Source organism: Rattus rattus, chromosome 7, assembly GCF_011064425.1.
Source record: "Rattus rattus isolate New Zealand chromosome 7, Rrattus_CSIRO_v1, whole genome shotgun sequence".
NCBI classification, from domain to species: Eukaryota; Metazoa; Chordata; class Mammalia; order Rodentia; family Muridae; genus Rattus; species Rattus rattus.
Window position 1 is genome coordinate 122,621,544 of NC_046160.1, and position 15,664 is coordinate 122,637,207.

At 37.5% G+C, this 15,664-nt stretch overlaps 1 pseudogene and 1 gene segment (V, D, J or C); both read right to left on the reverse strand.

The window, feature by feature from the left end:
- Positions 1–1,208: 1,208 nt before the first annotated feature.
- On the reverse strand, positions 1,209–1,690 carry LOC116906259 (annotated as a pseudogene).
- An 11,472-nt stretch (positions 1,691–13,162) lies between these two features.
- On the reverse strand, positions 13,163–13,732 carry LOC116906260. The segment is given in 2 exon segments: positions 13,163–13,605; positions 13,687–13,732. Coding segments are annotated over 2 exon segments (489 nt in total).
- Between the last annotated feature and the right edge of the window lie 1,932 nt (positions 13,733–15,664).

A 15,664-nucleotide genomic window follows, 5' to 3' on the forward strand; every position in this document is an offset into this window, starting at 1 on the left:
TTTGAGTACAAAGACCTGTGGGACTAGTTCAGTTCTTGCCAAGAACAGCAACCCAGGGGGTCCTGTTCAGACTGTCCCTGGGTTTGTGTGTCCTGAGGCCTATAGGCAAGTCACTAGGCATAGAAGTGTTGTATTTTCCTCTGGTCTCTTGTGTCCACTATAGGTTTTACACTTGGTTGAGTGTTCTCTATTTATAGTTTCTGTCCATGTGGTCTCCTAACAATACTTGATATGTTCCATCCAATCCAAGCCTGTGTCCAGGCATATGCTCACCCAACTCATGGGAAATAGGGAACCTATCTCATTCAAAAATCCCTACAAGAGTCCTTTGCCTAGCAGAGATTTTTAGTTACATGAGGTCCCATTTATTCATTGTTGTTCTTTGTGCCTGAGCTGTTACTGTTTTGTTCAGGACGTTGTCTCCTGTGCTAATGTGTTCCGGGTTATTAGCAACATTTTCCCCACTACTTTTAGATTTAATATAGTTTCTTCTGTGTTGAAGGAATCATGGAAATATGGACTGAATATTTGCAAACATTTTTTTCAGATTTCCACATACAACATTAGCCACACCTATATTTAAAGTCAGTGTCTCATGTCCAAGTTTAGAACAAAATTCAGATATTTTTAAAGATGGACAAGTACAATAACAAAAATATGATGCACATTTTAAAGTAACTGAATCATGAAAAGTACAATGTTTCCAATGTGGGCCTGTAATGCATAGTTCTCAGGGCAATAAGAAAGATCTGTGACCTGTTAGGCTATTAGGTCACTGATAACTACCTCATCTTCTTCGTGGTTCCTATAACCACAAGCAATGTCTCAATTTGATTACCACCAAGTCTTTGTCCTGAGTCTTAGGATTCAGAAAATTATGGTGAGAAGCCTTACCAACACTGCTTACTTTCCTTGGTATCTGAACCCGATGTTCTCAGATGAGTCATTTCTGCTGTAAGAGGTGATTTTCTTTATGAAGTTCATCTTAGATCATGTGATAGATATTATATACTATAACAAAACAGAACCCTGTTTTTACAGACATCATATATCATGTGTATTCTGACCAGTCATTAGATAAAGTGACATCTCAGAAGGAAGCATCAAGAACTCAGTATCTGTTCCTACAATGTTCTCATTCTCCATGTATGCGCTGTGCCCCCTCCTGGTTCTAGTGCTCCTATAGGGAGGATTTTGTCTGAGATACACTAAAGACCCTTCCATGTGTGTCTTGCACAGTAATAACTGCCAGTGTCTTCAGCTCTTAATGTGTTCATTTGTAGATAAATGCTGCTTTTGGAATCATCTCTTGATATTGTGAATCTGTCTGTCACAGACTCCGCCTAGTATGTTTCATAATTATAAGTTTTGGTTCTAATTTCAGCTACCCATTCTAGCCCCTTCTCTGGAGTCTGGCGGACCCATTGCGTCCAGTAGTCACTGAAAGTGAATCCAGAGGCTGCACAGGAGAGTTTAAGGATCCCCCAGGTTGCACCAAATCTCTCCCAGTCTCTACCAGCTTCACGTCACATTGGGCACCTGAAAACAAAGAGAATTTTGTCAATAAACTGTCAAAAATATCCACTATCTCTCTCAATCACATCCACTCACACATTCATTATCTCTTTTTAATCTATAACTTACCTTTTAAAAGAGCAATCAGAAAAATCCAACTTCCTGCCAAATTCATGGGGAATGTTCTATGTTCAGTGATGATCAGTGAATTGTAATACTTGTGAGTTCACAGCAGGGTGTGTCTGTCAGAGCTGTAAGGTCAGGATTGCGTTTTCATGAACAGCAGGGAACAGTATTTGGAGGTCTTCATGCTATACGATAACAGCAGGGAAAGGAGACTCAGAGGAGTCATCTTGTTGTAAATGTCTGTTATTTGATAAGGACTGAGAGCCATTTACAAGCTCATGGAGAGCTCAAAAGCAAAACCCACGAGCAACTTGAGCCATGGAACCACTGGTAAGACCAACTTTTCTGCTCCAAGCGACCTGCCTGGTGGACTCAGGACACAGGCCCACAAGAACAGCTGAAGACCAGTAGACAGAAAAGACTACACGCCCCAAAGCAGAACACTCCGTTCCCATAACTGGCTGAAAGGAAACAGGAAAACAGGTATACAGCACTCCTGACACACAGGCCTACAGGACGGTCTAGCCACAGTCAGAAATAGCAGATCAAGGTAACACCAGAGACAAGCTGATGGAGAGAAGCAAGCACAGGAACGCAAGTAACAGAAACCAAGACTACGTGGCATCATTGGAGCCCAATTCTCCCACAAAAGAAAACACTGAATATCCAAGCACACCAGAAAAGCAAGATCTAGATTTAAAATAACATTTGATCATGATGCTGGAGGACTTCAAGAAAGACATGAAGAACTCCCTTAGAGAAACACAGGAAAACATAAATAAACAAGTAGAAGCCTATAGAGAGGAATCACAAATATCCCTGAAAGAATTCCAGGAAAACACAATCAAACCAGTTGAAGGAATTAAAAATGGAAATAGAAGCAATAAAGAAAGCGCAAAGGGAAACAACCCTGGATATAGAAAACCAAAGGAAGAGAAAAGGATTCATACATGCAAGTATCACCAACAGAATACAAGAAATAGAAGAGAGAATTTCAAGAGCAGAAGATTCCATAGAAATTATCAACACAACGGTTAAAGATAATGTAAAATGGACAAAGCTACTGGTCTAAAACATACAGGAAATCCAGGACTCAATGAGAAGATCAAACCTAAGGATAATAGGTATAGAAGAGAGTGAAGACTACCAGCTCAAAGGACCAGTAAATGTCTTCAACAAAATCATAGAAGAAAACTTCCCTAGCCTAAAGAAAGAGATGCCCATAAACATGGAAGAAGCCTGCAGAACCCCAAATAGATTGGACCAGAAAAGAAACTCCTCCCATCACATAATAGTCAAACAACAAATGCACAAAACAAAGGAAGAATATTAAAAGCAGTAAGGGAAAAAGGTCAAGTAACATATAAAGGCAGACCTATCAGAATTACACCAGACCTCTCACCAGAAACCACGAAAGCCAGGAGATCCTGGACAGACGTCATACAGACACTAAGAGAACACAAATGCCAGCCAGGTTACTGTATCAAGCAAAACTCTCAATTAACATAGATGGAGAAACCAAGATATTCCATGACAAAACCAAATTCACACAATATCTCTCTACAAATCCAGGGCTACAAAGGATAATAAATGGTAAAGCCCAACACAAGGAGACAAGCTACACCCTAGAAAATGCAAGAAACAAATCATCTTGACAACAAAACAAAAAGAAGAAAAGCACACAAACATAAACTCACATCCAAATATGAATATAACTGAAAGTAAAATCACTATTCCTTAATATCTCTCAACATCATTGGTCTCAACTCCCCAATAAAATACATAGATTAACAAACTGGATAAACAATGAGGATGATGCATTCTGCTACCTACAGGAAACACACCTCAGAGACAAAGACAGACACTACCTCAGAGTGAAAGGCTGGAAAACAAATTTCCAAGCAAATGATCTGAAGAAGCAAGCTGGAGTAGCCATTCTAATATCGAATAAAATCGATTTTCAACTAAAAGTCATCAAAAAAGATAAGGAAGGACACTTCATATACATCAAAGGAAAAATCCACCAAGATGAACTCTTAATCCTAACTATCTATTCTCCAAATACAAGGGCACCTACATATATAAAGGAAACCGTACTAAAGCTCAAAGCAAACATTATACCTCACACAGTAATAGTAGGAGATTTCAACACCCTACTCTCATCAATGGACAGATCATGGAAAAAGAAATTAAACAGAGACATAGACAGACGAAGAGAAGTCATGAACCAAAAGGTCTTAACAGATATTTATAAAATATTCTATCTTAAACCAAAAGGATATACCTTCTTCTCAACACCTCATGGTACTTTATCTAAAACTCATCATATAATTGGCCATAAAAATGACCTCAACAGATACAGAAAGATAGAAATAAACCAATGTGTCCTATCAGACCACCATGGGCTAAAGCTGGTCTTCAATAACAGTAAGGGAAGAACGCCCACATATTCATGGAAGTTGAACAATGCTCTACTCAATGATAACCTTGTCCAGGAAGAAATAAAGAAAGAAATGAAAGACTTCTTAGAATTTAATGAAAATGAAGGTATAACATACCCAAACTTATGGGATACAATGAAAGCTGTTCTAAGAGGAAAACTCATAGCTCTGAGTGCCTGCAGAGAGAAATAGGAGAGAGCATATACCAGCAACTTGACAGCACACTTAAAAACTCTAGAACAAGAAGAAGCAAATACTGCCATGAGGAGTAGAATGCAGGAAATAATCAGACTAAGAGCTGAAATCAACCAAGTAGAAATTAAAAGGACCATACAAAGAATCAACATAACCAAAAGTTGGTTCTTTGAGAAAATCAACAAGATAGATAAATCCTTAGCCACACTAATTAGAGGGCACAGAGAGTGTGTCCAAATTAACAGAATCAGAAATGAAAAGGGAGACATAATTACAGAATCAGAAGAAATTCAAAAAATCATCAGATCCTACTACAAAAGCCTAAATTCAACAAAACTTGAAAATCTGCAGGAAATGGACAATTTCCTAGACAGATACCAGGTACCGAAATTAAATCAGGAATGGATAAACCATTTAAACAACCCCATAACTCCTAAAGAAATAGAAGCAATCATTAAAGGTCTCCCAACCAAAAGGAGGACAGTTCCAGAAGGGTTCAGTGCAGAATTCTATCAGACCTTCATAGAAGACCTCATACCAATACTATCCAAACTTTTACACAAAATTGAAACACACGGAGTGCTACTGAATTCCTTGTAAGAAGCAACAATTACTCTAATACCTAAACCACACAAAGACCCAACAAAAAAAAGAGAACTTCAGACAAATTTCCCTTATGAATATCGATGCAACAATACTCAATAAAATTCTGGAAAACCGAATCCAAGAGCACATCAAAACAATCATCCACCATGATCAAGTAGGCTGCATTCCATGCATGCAAGGATGGTTTAATATACAGAAAACCATCAACATAATCCATTATATAAATAAACTGAAAGAAAAAAGACACATGATCGTTTCATTAGATACTGAGAAAGCATGTGACAAAATTCAACACCCATTCATGATAAAAGTCCTGGAAAGTATAGGAATTTAAGGCCCATATGTAAATATAGTATAAGCCATATACAGTAAACCAGTAGCTAACATTAAACTAAATGGAGAGAAACTTGAAGCAATCCCACTAAAATCAGGGACTAGACAAGGCTGCCCACTCTCTCCCTACTTATTCAATATAGTTCTTGAATTTGTAGCCAGAGCAAACAGACAACAAAAGGAGATCAAAGGGATACAGATTGGAAAAGAAGTCAAAATATCACTATTTGCAGATGATATGAGAGTATATTTCAGTGATCTCAAAAGTTCCACCAGAGAAATACTAAACCTGATTAACACTTTCAGCAAAGTGGGTATAAAATTAACTCAAATAAATCAGTAGCCTTCCTCTACACAAAAGAGAAACAAGCCAAGAAAGAAATTAGGGAAATGACACCCTTCAAAATAGTCCCCAATAACATAAAATACCTTGGTGTGACTTTAACCAAGCAAGTAAAAGGACTGTATGATAAGAACTCCAAACCTCTGAAGAAAGAAATTCAAGAAGACCTCAGAAGATGGAAAGATCTTCCATGCTCATGAATTGGCAGGATTAATACAGTAAAAATGGCCATTTTACCAAAAGCAATCTATAGATTCCAGGCAATCAGCATCAAAATACCAATCCAATTCTTCAGATAGTTTGACAGAACAATTTGCAAATTCATCCGGAATAACAAAAAACCCAGGATAGCTAAAAGTATCCTCAACAATAAAAGGAATTTTGGGAAAATCTTTATCCCTGAACTCAAGCAGTATTAAAGAGCAGTAGTGATAAAAACTGAATGGTATTGGTACAGCGACAGACAGATAGACCAGTAGAATAGAATTGAAGACCCAGAAATGAACCCACGCACCTATGGTTTCTTGATTTTTTGAAAAAGTATTCAAAACCATCCAAAAGAAAGAAGATAACATTTTCAGCAAATGGTGCTGGTTCAACTACAGGTCAGCATGTAGAAGAATGCAGATCGAACCATGCTTATCACCCAGTACAAGTGGATCAAGGACCTCCACGTCAAAACAGATACACTCAAACTAATAGAAGAAAAAGTGGGGAAGCATCTTGAACACATGGGCACTGGATAAAATTTCCTGAACAAAACACCAATGGCTTATGCTCTAAGATCAAGAATCGACAAATGGGATCTCATAAAACTACAAAGCTTCTGTAAGGCAAAGGACACTGTGGTTAGGACAAAATGACAGCCAACAGATTGGGAAAAGATCTTTACCAATCCTACAACTGATAGAGGGCTTATATCCAAAGTATAGAAAGAATTCAAGAAGGTAGACCACAGGGAGACAAATAACCCTATTAAAAAATGGGGTTCAGAACTAAACAAAGAATTCACAGCTGAGGAATGCCGAATGGCTGAGAAACACCTAAAGAAATGTTCAACATCTTTACTCATGAGGGAAATGAAAATCAAAACAACCCTGGGATTTCACCTAACACCACTGAGTATGGCTAAAATCAAAAACTCAGGTGACAGCAAATGTTGGTGAGGATGTGGAGAAAGAGGAACACTCCTCCATTGTTGGTGGGATTTCAGACTGGTACAACCATTCTGGAAATCAGTCTGAAGGTTCCTCAGAAAATTGGACATTGATCTGCCTGAGGATCCAGCTATACCTCTCTTGGGCATATACCCAAAAGATGCCCCAACATACAAAAAAGACACGTGCTCCACTATGTTCATCGCAGCCTTATTTATAGTAGCCAGAAGCTGGAAAGAACCCAGCTGCCCTTCAACAGAGGAATGGATACAGAAAATGTGGTACATCTACACAATGGAATATTACTCAGCTATCAAAAACAATGACTTTATGAAATTCCTAGGCTAATGGATGGAACTGAAAAATATCATCCTGAGTGAGGTAACCCAAATATAGAAAAATACACATAGTATGCACTCATTGATAAGTGGCTATTTGCCCAAATGCTTAAATTACCCAAATGCACAGAATACATGAACCTCAAGGATGACCTAAATGTGAATGCATTCCTTCATTACAGGGGAACAAGAATACCCTTGGGAGGAATAGGGAGGCAAAGTTTAGAACACAGGTAGAAGAAACACCCATTCAGAGCCTGCCTCACATGTGGTCCATACATATACAGCCACCCAATTTTGTAAGATGGGTGAAGCAAAGAAATGCAGGCCAACAGGAACTGGATGTAGATCTCTCCTGAGAGACAACGCCAGAATACAACAAATACTTAGGTTAATGCCAGCAGCAAACCACTGAATTGAGAATGGTACCCCCTTGGGGAAATCTTAGAAAGGACTGAAAGAGCTTGAAGGGGCTTGAGACCCCATATGAACAACAATGCCAACCAACCATAGCTTCCAGGACTAAGCCACTACCCAAATACTATACATGGACTGACCCTGGGCTCTAACCTCATAGGTAGCAATGAATAGCCTAGTAAGAGCACCAGTGGAAGGGGAAGCCCTTGGTCCTGCCATGAGTGAACCCCCCCAGTGAACATGATTATTGGGGGGAGGGTGGTAATTGGGGGAGAATGGGGAGGGGAACACCTATACAGAATGGGAGGGGGAGGGATTAGGGGGATGTTGCCCTGGAAACCGGGAAGGGAAATTCCAATCGAAATGTAAATAAGAAATACTCAAGTTAATAAAAATGTTTAAAGAAATCTCCCAGATAATGGCAATTTTAAAGTCCTTTGAGATATGTATGATTAATATTTGTCTTTCAAACAGGTTGTATAAACAGAACTGGCCCAAAAAGACCAAAAGAACCAAAAGTTAATTTAGAAATGTTTGCAAATCAATAATTGTGGTAGCACTATCTATAATAAATTGTGGAAACCAAATTCATTTCTGTCGAAAGTTGACTGTACCAAGTAGACATGATTTTATAGGTAAACATAGAAATTTTCATCTGAGTGAAATAAGGAATGCACTTCACTTAGGAAAATGAATGCAACCAAAGATACTTGAATTAAGACCATCTCAGAAATGAAGACATTACAAGAGACTCTTATTAGCATTTCTTTGATATTGCACAATTGCATACAATTTTATGTGCAAAAATGTAGTACAATTAAAATTGTATAGTAGAATATACGTTAAAATATAAGGGTAAAGAAACAAAGAAGGAGTTATCGGAAAATATGCATACGATACAATATAAACTTGTTTAAAAATTATAACATCTGTAAAATTCTTGTTTTTATTTTCACAATGATTTTGTTTATTGTTTGAAATTTTCATTAGTGTATAAAATATATCATCATCATATCTACCCTTATTATTTCAATCTTGGTTTTCTCTCTTCCTACATCATGATCTCTTATGTTTCATTACCTGATAACACAATTAGTCCAGTCAGTGATATATATATATATATATATATATATATATATATATATGTGTGTGTGTGTGTGTGTGTGTGTGTGTTTGTGTGTGTGTGTGTGTTTGTGTGTGTGTGAGTATATGTTTTGTGTGTGTGTGTGTGTGTGTGTTTGTGTGTGGTGTTATTCTTGCATATGTAGAGAATTTCCAGAAATGTTCAAAATAAATGAGAAAAGATTTTTTTGTCATCAAGTATCAATAAACATTCACTTCCCTATGGGCCCTCATGTATATCCTTCCTGTATGTTTTAATTCTTTTTAAAAATAATTACACCTTTTTAGCGTTTTGTACAGAGTACACTAGTACCAAGAACAATATATGAAATAACTTCTTTAATGTGCATTACATATTGTTTAGAATGACAATAAACAAGAAAATACATGGCAACAAATGTTGGCAAGTTTGTTGGGAACAAGGCAATGCTCAAACACTGTGGATGGGAGTATAAATTAGTGACCTGGAAAAATGTCTGCATATTTTACCAGAAACAGTTAATATAACTATGCTGTTTTCCCACTAAGCATGTAGTCACATGACTACATCTTATTTATGGAGATACTGGCATACCATATTCAGAGCAGCTTAAAATTCAATCTGGAATTCTGAAACAGGATAAATAGCTAATAAAAATTGGGACAGAAGGGAATTGAAGATCATTCATTGTTAAAACGGAAATGAGGAAAAGTGTATATAAATAGATGAAACTGGAAAATGATTTATTGAATGAGGTTACCTAGCTCCAAAAAGACAAATGCTTCATATTCTTTTTCTTATGTGTTGCCCAAATATAAATGTATCATTTTGTGGAATTAAGCCACAATGATAAAAACAAGGCATTAAAGCTTGAGAATTAAGGAAAAGATACAGTGAAATATAAATAACATGGAAGCACACAGACCAGATACTGGGGACAGAGGTTCAAAGGGGAAGCCATATTGGGGAATAAATCTATGAGACTCTGGGGTAGCATGAATCAAAATAATTTGTTATAAGAAATATACATCAAACTCTAAGATTTTGAAGTACAAGACAAAAATATAACTGGACAGGGCATATAATGCTCATGATGTGAGAAACCAAAGCAGAGATATTGGAAGCAAAATAATGTGTATTATGGAGTAAAGAGAAACAATAAATTAAAATGTTATTTCTGTTACACAAAGTCTAGAAATAGCAAAGTGTTCATAGATACTCAGTTTTTTTTAATTTTTTTATTTGTTTAATGAAATAATTTTGTATTTAGATTGTGATGTGTTTTATGCTTGTGCTCTTAAATTATTTTTCATCAAAATAATAAATTTAAGAGAAATGTATGCAAAACTTTAGATGTCTTGGTAAGACTTGTAGTTTAATAATAAATGTTGTTTTGTGGTTTGGTTCTGTTCATGCTCTATGTTTATGCGAGATATATGCTTGTAGGAAACTGAATTAAGATACACAGTCTATTTTATTTGACCTTATGAGTCTTTGAACAGAGCGATCTGTTTATGTGGACAGTGCTGCTCCCCAAATACAGAAGTAATTAACTATATATCTTGAGGTCAGTCACAGGAGAACTCCTTAGGATTTAATGTCAGATATATCTTACAGGTACTGAAGAGAGTATGAAGTATGGCCCACAATAACTTTATAGTTAGCCCTTATTCCTGACAAAAATTTTAAAACTGAATAGATTTTAAGAGCCAGAAGGGATGGATGACTCCAAAGAATCGGTGTCTCCCAGACACAACAAGACTGATGTACATCTATACGGAAGTGGAAAGTGACAGCCTACAAGACGCCTGCCCTGATTCCATCCTGATAAGACTCCAGTACTGACCAAGCGGCGTGGGCAAGGATCTCAAAATAATCCAACACGTTATTGCAATTGATAACTCTTGTAAAGAAAACATTATTATCTGCAATGGAGTATCATTAACCACACTTAAGGATGGATGCATACCCAGAAGCAGAAATCTAATACAAAATGTACTCTGTGGTATTATAGTAGATATACTTAACTGCAATTTTGTATGTTTATTTACCTGTTTGTTTTTTGTCTTAATTTTGCCTATGTATCTGGGATTCATAATTGTATTAATATAACTTTTTTTTGTATTTGTGTGTTTCTTTGATTCTAAGTATTTTATCTCATTTTCAATAATCCCTTCTTCTACTGAACTTTTGACTATATTTTTGGTTGTTTTTTCACAGAAAATATAGGGCAGGTTTGGGTAGGTATATAGGAGGATGTTGGAGAAATTGGTGGAAGGGAATCAATGATCAGAATAAATTGTATTAGAATATTTATAAAAATGTAAAAGGTAAATAAAAACAAAATATTCCCCAGCTCAGAAAAAAAAATACAACAGACAAGAAAATATAAATCTGTGAAGTGTAAGACAGAGAATCATTCTTGTTTGAGCAAGGAAACATTACACATTAATCTTAGCAGGGACAGAAAAGGTAATAAGACTTAGAAAGAAAACCATACAGAGTACCTCCACACAAACCTTTTCTTTCTACTGGGATTCTTGGCCCTAATATGCCCCCTTCTGGTCTTGAGTGCCTCTGCAGGCAGATTTGTCATGGCCACGTTTGGATAGAGCAGTAACATATCTCGGCCCCAGTTACAGGGACAAATACTCTTGTTTATTTGGAGATGATGACTGATAATTCAGAAATTAAATTTATGTTGTTTCTATATTATGATTAATGAATTCTCAAAGTTAGGCTATTTCTTTATGGCACTTGGATCCAGCTCTAACCATTCCCACATGTAATAAGGTGAAAGCAGGAGAGATCAACGTCTTTGCTGCCTTCATCAGGGACAGAGCAGCTGATGCCAGAAGGACTACAATGAGTTTTAAATTCACACAAAATCACAGGTATCCATGTATGAATTCCTGGCATTCCAGCATCTCTGATGTGGTAGGTATTGTAAATAATTCTGCATGTTATATTCCAGTATGGTATAACTCTGATTGCCTTCATGGGTGGGAATGTGCAGAAGTCCTTTCCTGCCAATATAGGTGTTAGCAGAATAAGGAAGAACAGTTGGTGCTACTCACAGAAAACCGAACAATTCCATAAAACATATATTTAAATTGAGGAAAGGATGGAGGTCAAGGAAATGTTACTGTTTCATGTTCCAATACTGAATTTGTATGCATTTAGTTAAATGAAAGGAGATCTCTGAAAAAGGGTACCAATGGGTAGACAATATGTTACATTACAAGCTTTACCTCTTCCTGTCTACCTTTTCCTAGTCTAACATCATGTTAGTTCATGACATGTGTTAGTTAAAAGCTTTCAAGAGTTAAGTGCTTTCATTGATGAAGGAGAGAGTCAGATTATTTGTGGGAATTTTTGTTTAAATATATGAACTGCAGATACATTTATTAAAGTGAAAATGCGTGATACAGAAAAACAAGCTGTTCTTTTGTGTATTTTTAAAATCACGAGCATGAATCAGATGCATCTAATATTGCAGGAGAGAAGCATTGAAGACCATTCCAATGCATGGCTTCTTGTCCTTCACCGGTCAGAATTGATATTACATAATGTGGACTCTCATTTCATAGGACAACATCTGCAGGGCAACTCACACTTGCCATTATAGAAGAACGTTTCTACTTACAACAAGCTGGATGAGCCTCTTTTGGCCTTCCAGCATCTCTGTTGTGGTAGGTATTATAAATAGTCCTGCATGTTATATTCCAGTATGGTATAACTGTGATTGCCTTCATGGGTGGGAATGTGCAGAAGTCCTTTCCTGCCAAAGCAGTACAGATTTACAAAGCCTTCCTTCTTTCATCACAGAATTTATTCACAAATGTTTGAGCTCTGTGAGATTATGAACACAAATATGAGCCTATTACCCCAAATTAATTTAATTCAAGGATAGTAATATATGTTGAGTCATATCGGTGAAACATTGCAGAAATTTTCCTACATTGGTTTCTATTCATTTACTCTTCACTCTCTGGATTACTTGTGCTGAAAGCTAGTGAAGGAGAGGCAGCACTAACATTTGTATGCACTGTGTAGGAGACAGTGATAGAGATGGTTGGAGGAACCCGAGGGGAGAAAACTAGGATTTAGAATGAAATTAATGGACTAATTGATTTATGATCTAGCAGTAAGGGTCCAAAACCTTAGATCTAGGCATTTATTCCTAAATAATTCAGTCTCAAATTCATTATTTCAGGATGTTGGGTACAGGTGGAAAAGCCCAGGCACACAGGGCAAAAACAGGATATCACAAAGCTGTCCCAGAAAAGTGCCAGTATTGATAATGTACCAAAAGCCAAAAGCCTCTTACTGGGCCAATGATTCACTGCAAAATAAAATTGGCAAGCAAATAAGTGTAGACAAAAGGGCAAGTTGTGGTTCATACAGTAACACAGTAGAGCTTCGACTACATTTTTTCCTCTATTGTGCGAGAGATTTCAAGGGTGGATAGTGGGTCTGTGTGGAGGGGGAGATGAGTGGAATTGGAGTGATGCAGTGAAATTTATGAAGAAGCAAGAAGTTTAAAAAAATCACTTATGCAATACAACAGGAAGCCTGTGCTCTGAAGCTCACAGGAAGGAGGAAACCACAGAGGCTAGCAGGAAATGTGTAAAATCCCCAACTCCCCTATGTATTAGGAAAGAACAGAAATAAGATCCATCCTGAATATTGTACAGCTGAAAACCAAGGTTGTAACTCTGTGCTCTCCAAGCACAGTAGTAAGTGGCAGTATCTGCAGGCTCCATACTGGTGAACTTAAGGAGTACCTGGTTGTTGGAGGTCTCCTTGGAGATTGTGAGCCGGCTCCTCAAGGATGGGTTGTAGTAGTTATCATTATTCCAAATGCTTGCCAGCCACTCTAAACCCTTTCCTGAGGGCTGACGAAGCCAGCTCAAACCCATACTGGAAGTGCTCGGTGAAGTCCCAGAGAAAGTGCAGGTCAGAATGAGGGTCTGTGATGGCTGCAACATCCCAGGGCCAGACTCTTTCAGAGTAACCTGAGATAGGACATCTGTGGAGGAAAGTGCGGATGGTAAATTTGGAAAAGGATGAAGATACTGGATGTTATCACTTGGCAAGTTTTAGCACTCACATGCAGGGGCAGTAAGCAGCAGGAATGAGAAGGTAAGACTGTTCATGTCTGTGCACCAGTGAGTACTCAGGCCCAGAGTTAGCTTTTCAGTGTAGGGTTGGGTGGAGCCAGGAGAGATTTGCATTCCCATATGAGGTGGTGACTCTAATGGAGGACTTAAGTTTTGAGCGGAGGAAGAGCCAGTCTGTGATGAGAAGCACAGCAGCCCTCAAGGTAGCTCACTTCTGGTCCCGCAGGAAGTAGTAAACAAAAGAAAAGTATCCTCAGAATAAAATGCTGTTGATTAGGGCTATTTGTTTGAGATAGATCCTCATTCTCACATGAGAGTTCTTTCTTTGCTCCATTGATTCACCCATGGTTCATTACACCGTTTTACATGGAGGACATATGAAGAACTCAAATGATTGATATTTCCCTTCTTTTTTGATACACTGTGCCTTAGACCATGGAGGTTTCCTCCATGAAACCTGCCAGTAATTACTCACTTTCACATAACATATTACAGAGATTGTAGACTCTCCATTGAATGATCACTTTTGTGTAAGATAATTCTATGTTCCATCTGCTGTGGGGCATTTATGGACTCTATAATTGTATGGAATACAGTGATATTTTATTAAATTCACTGATCTGTCTACTTCCTTCCTCACATACTTGTGATTTCCTTTTATGAAATAGTCTGTGTCTTTATCTGTACATGGCTCTCTACTCTGACAACTTTAAAATGGGTAGGGCAAAAACAAACTTATGGCATCTACACAGTTAATTGATCAATTCATTCAGGAGCTGAGCACCTTAAAGGAGGGTATAGCACAGGAGAGGATGCTGGAGTCACAGTTCATAGGGCCTGGAATTTCTCTTCACCCCTTCCACAGATGTTAAAGCATTCTTCTTTATTGTTTTCACTACGGATGTTTTAGAACTTAGAAGGAATATGATTTGCATTACTTTGGAGAACATACACAGTGATTTATTGGAATGAACATAGGAACATATATGGAAAGAATTTTAAGTGAGGTGATTTTATTTGAGAAAGCTACACCAGAAACATCAAGTATTTCTGTGAAAGAGAAACTCTTCACATTTTAAAATGTTCAAAAATGAAGATGTCAAGGTGTGTCAAAACCATGAAATGATATTTTTTTTTTGGTTCTTTTTTTTTTTTTCGGAGCTAGGGACCACCGAACCCAGAGGCTTGCGCTTCCTAGGCAAGCGCTCTACCACTGAGCTAAATCCCCAGACCCCATGAAATGATATTTTAATATAAGATTGAATCAACACTGGAAAGATAAATCAAACACAGAACATGAAGTGCCACTTGAGGGACTGAACCCTTACAGTAGGATGGGCAATAAGACGCACACTAACACTTGGGTTCCTTTTCCAAGGCATTGTCAATGTTTCAATGAGTTTTGTTATATGACTAAATTATGTGTCTTGAAATAGGTGAACATCTGACATGCTTTCCATATGATTCAAATATCAGCATCCCATCACATATGTCCTCAATAAAATTGGCAATAGAATGAGTCCACAAGAAGAAAAAATGCTTGAAGATACCATACAGAGGCTAATTTGCCAGGTTTCAAAGAAGAGGCAAGAAGAAGTAATTGCTGGTTCTGGGGTATGAAAATGGCAGACAACAGATTCATCTGCCAGATAACTTCAATCAAAAAATCCATAATATAATGTATGCAAAGATAATACAGACGTATATCCAAGGATTATCAACCATAACCCAGCTAGCTTTTTCCTTGAGGTGCAGTGGTAGTTGAACATATGCAAGTTAATAAAAAATATACCCGTGTATAGTCTTTGGGTAGTGGTTTAGTCCCTGGAAGCTCTGGCTGGTTCACACTGTCAGAAGGAATGTTGGGGAGCAGATTAAGGGGGTGGATGGGGAGGGGAACATCCTTACAGAAAAAGGGGAACAAGAGGGGATACAAGGCCTATGGACAGGAAATAGGGAAAGGGAATA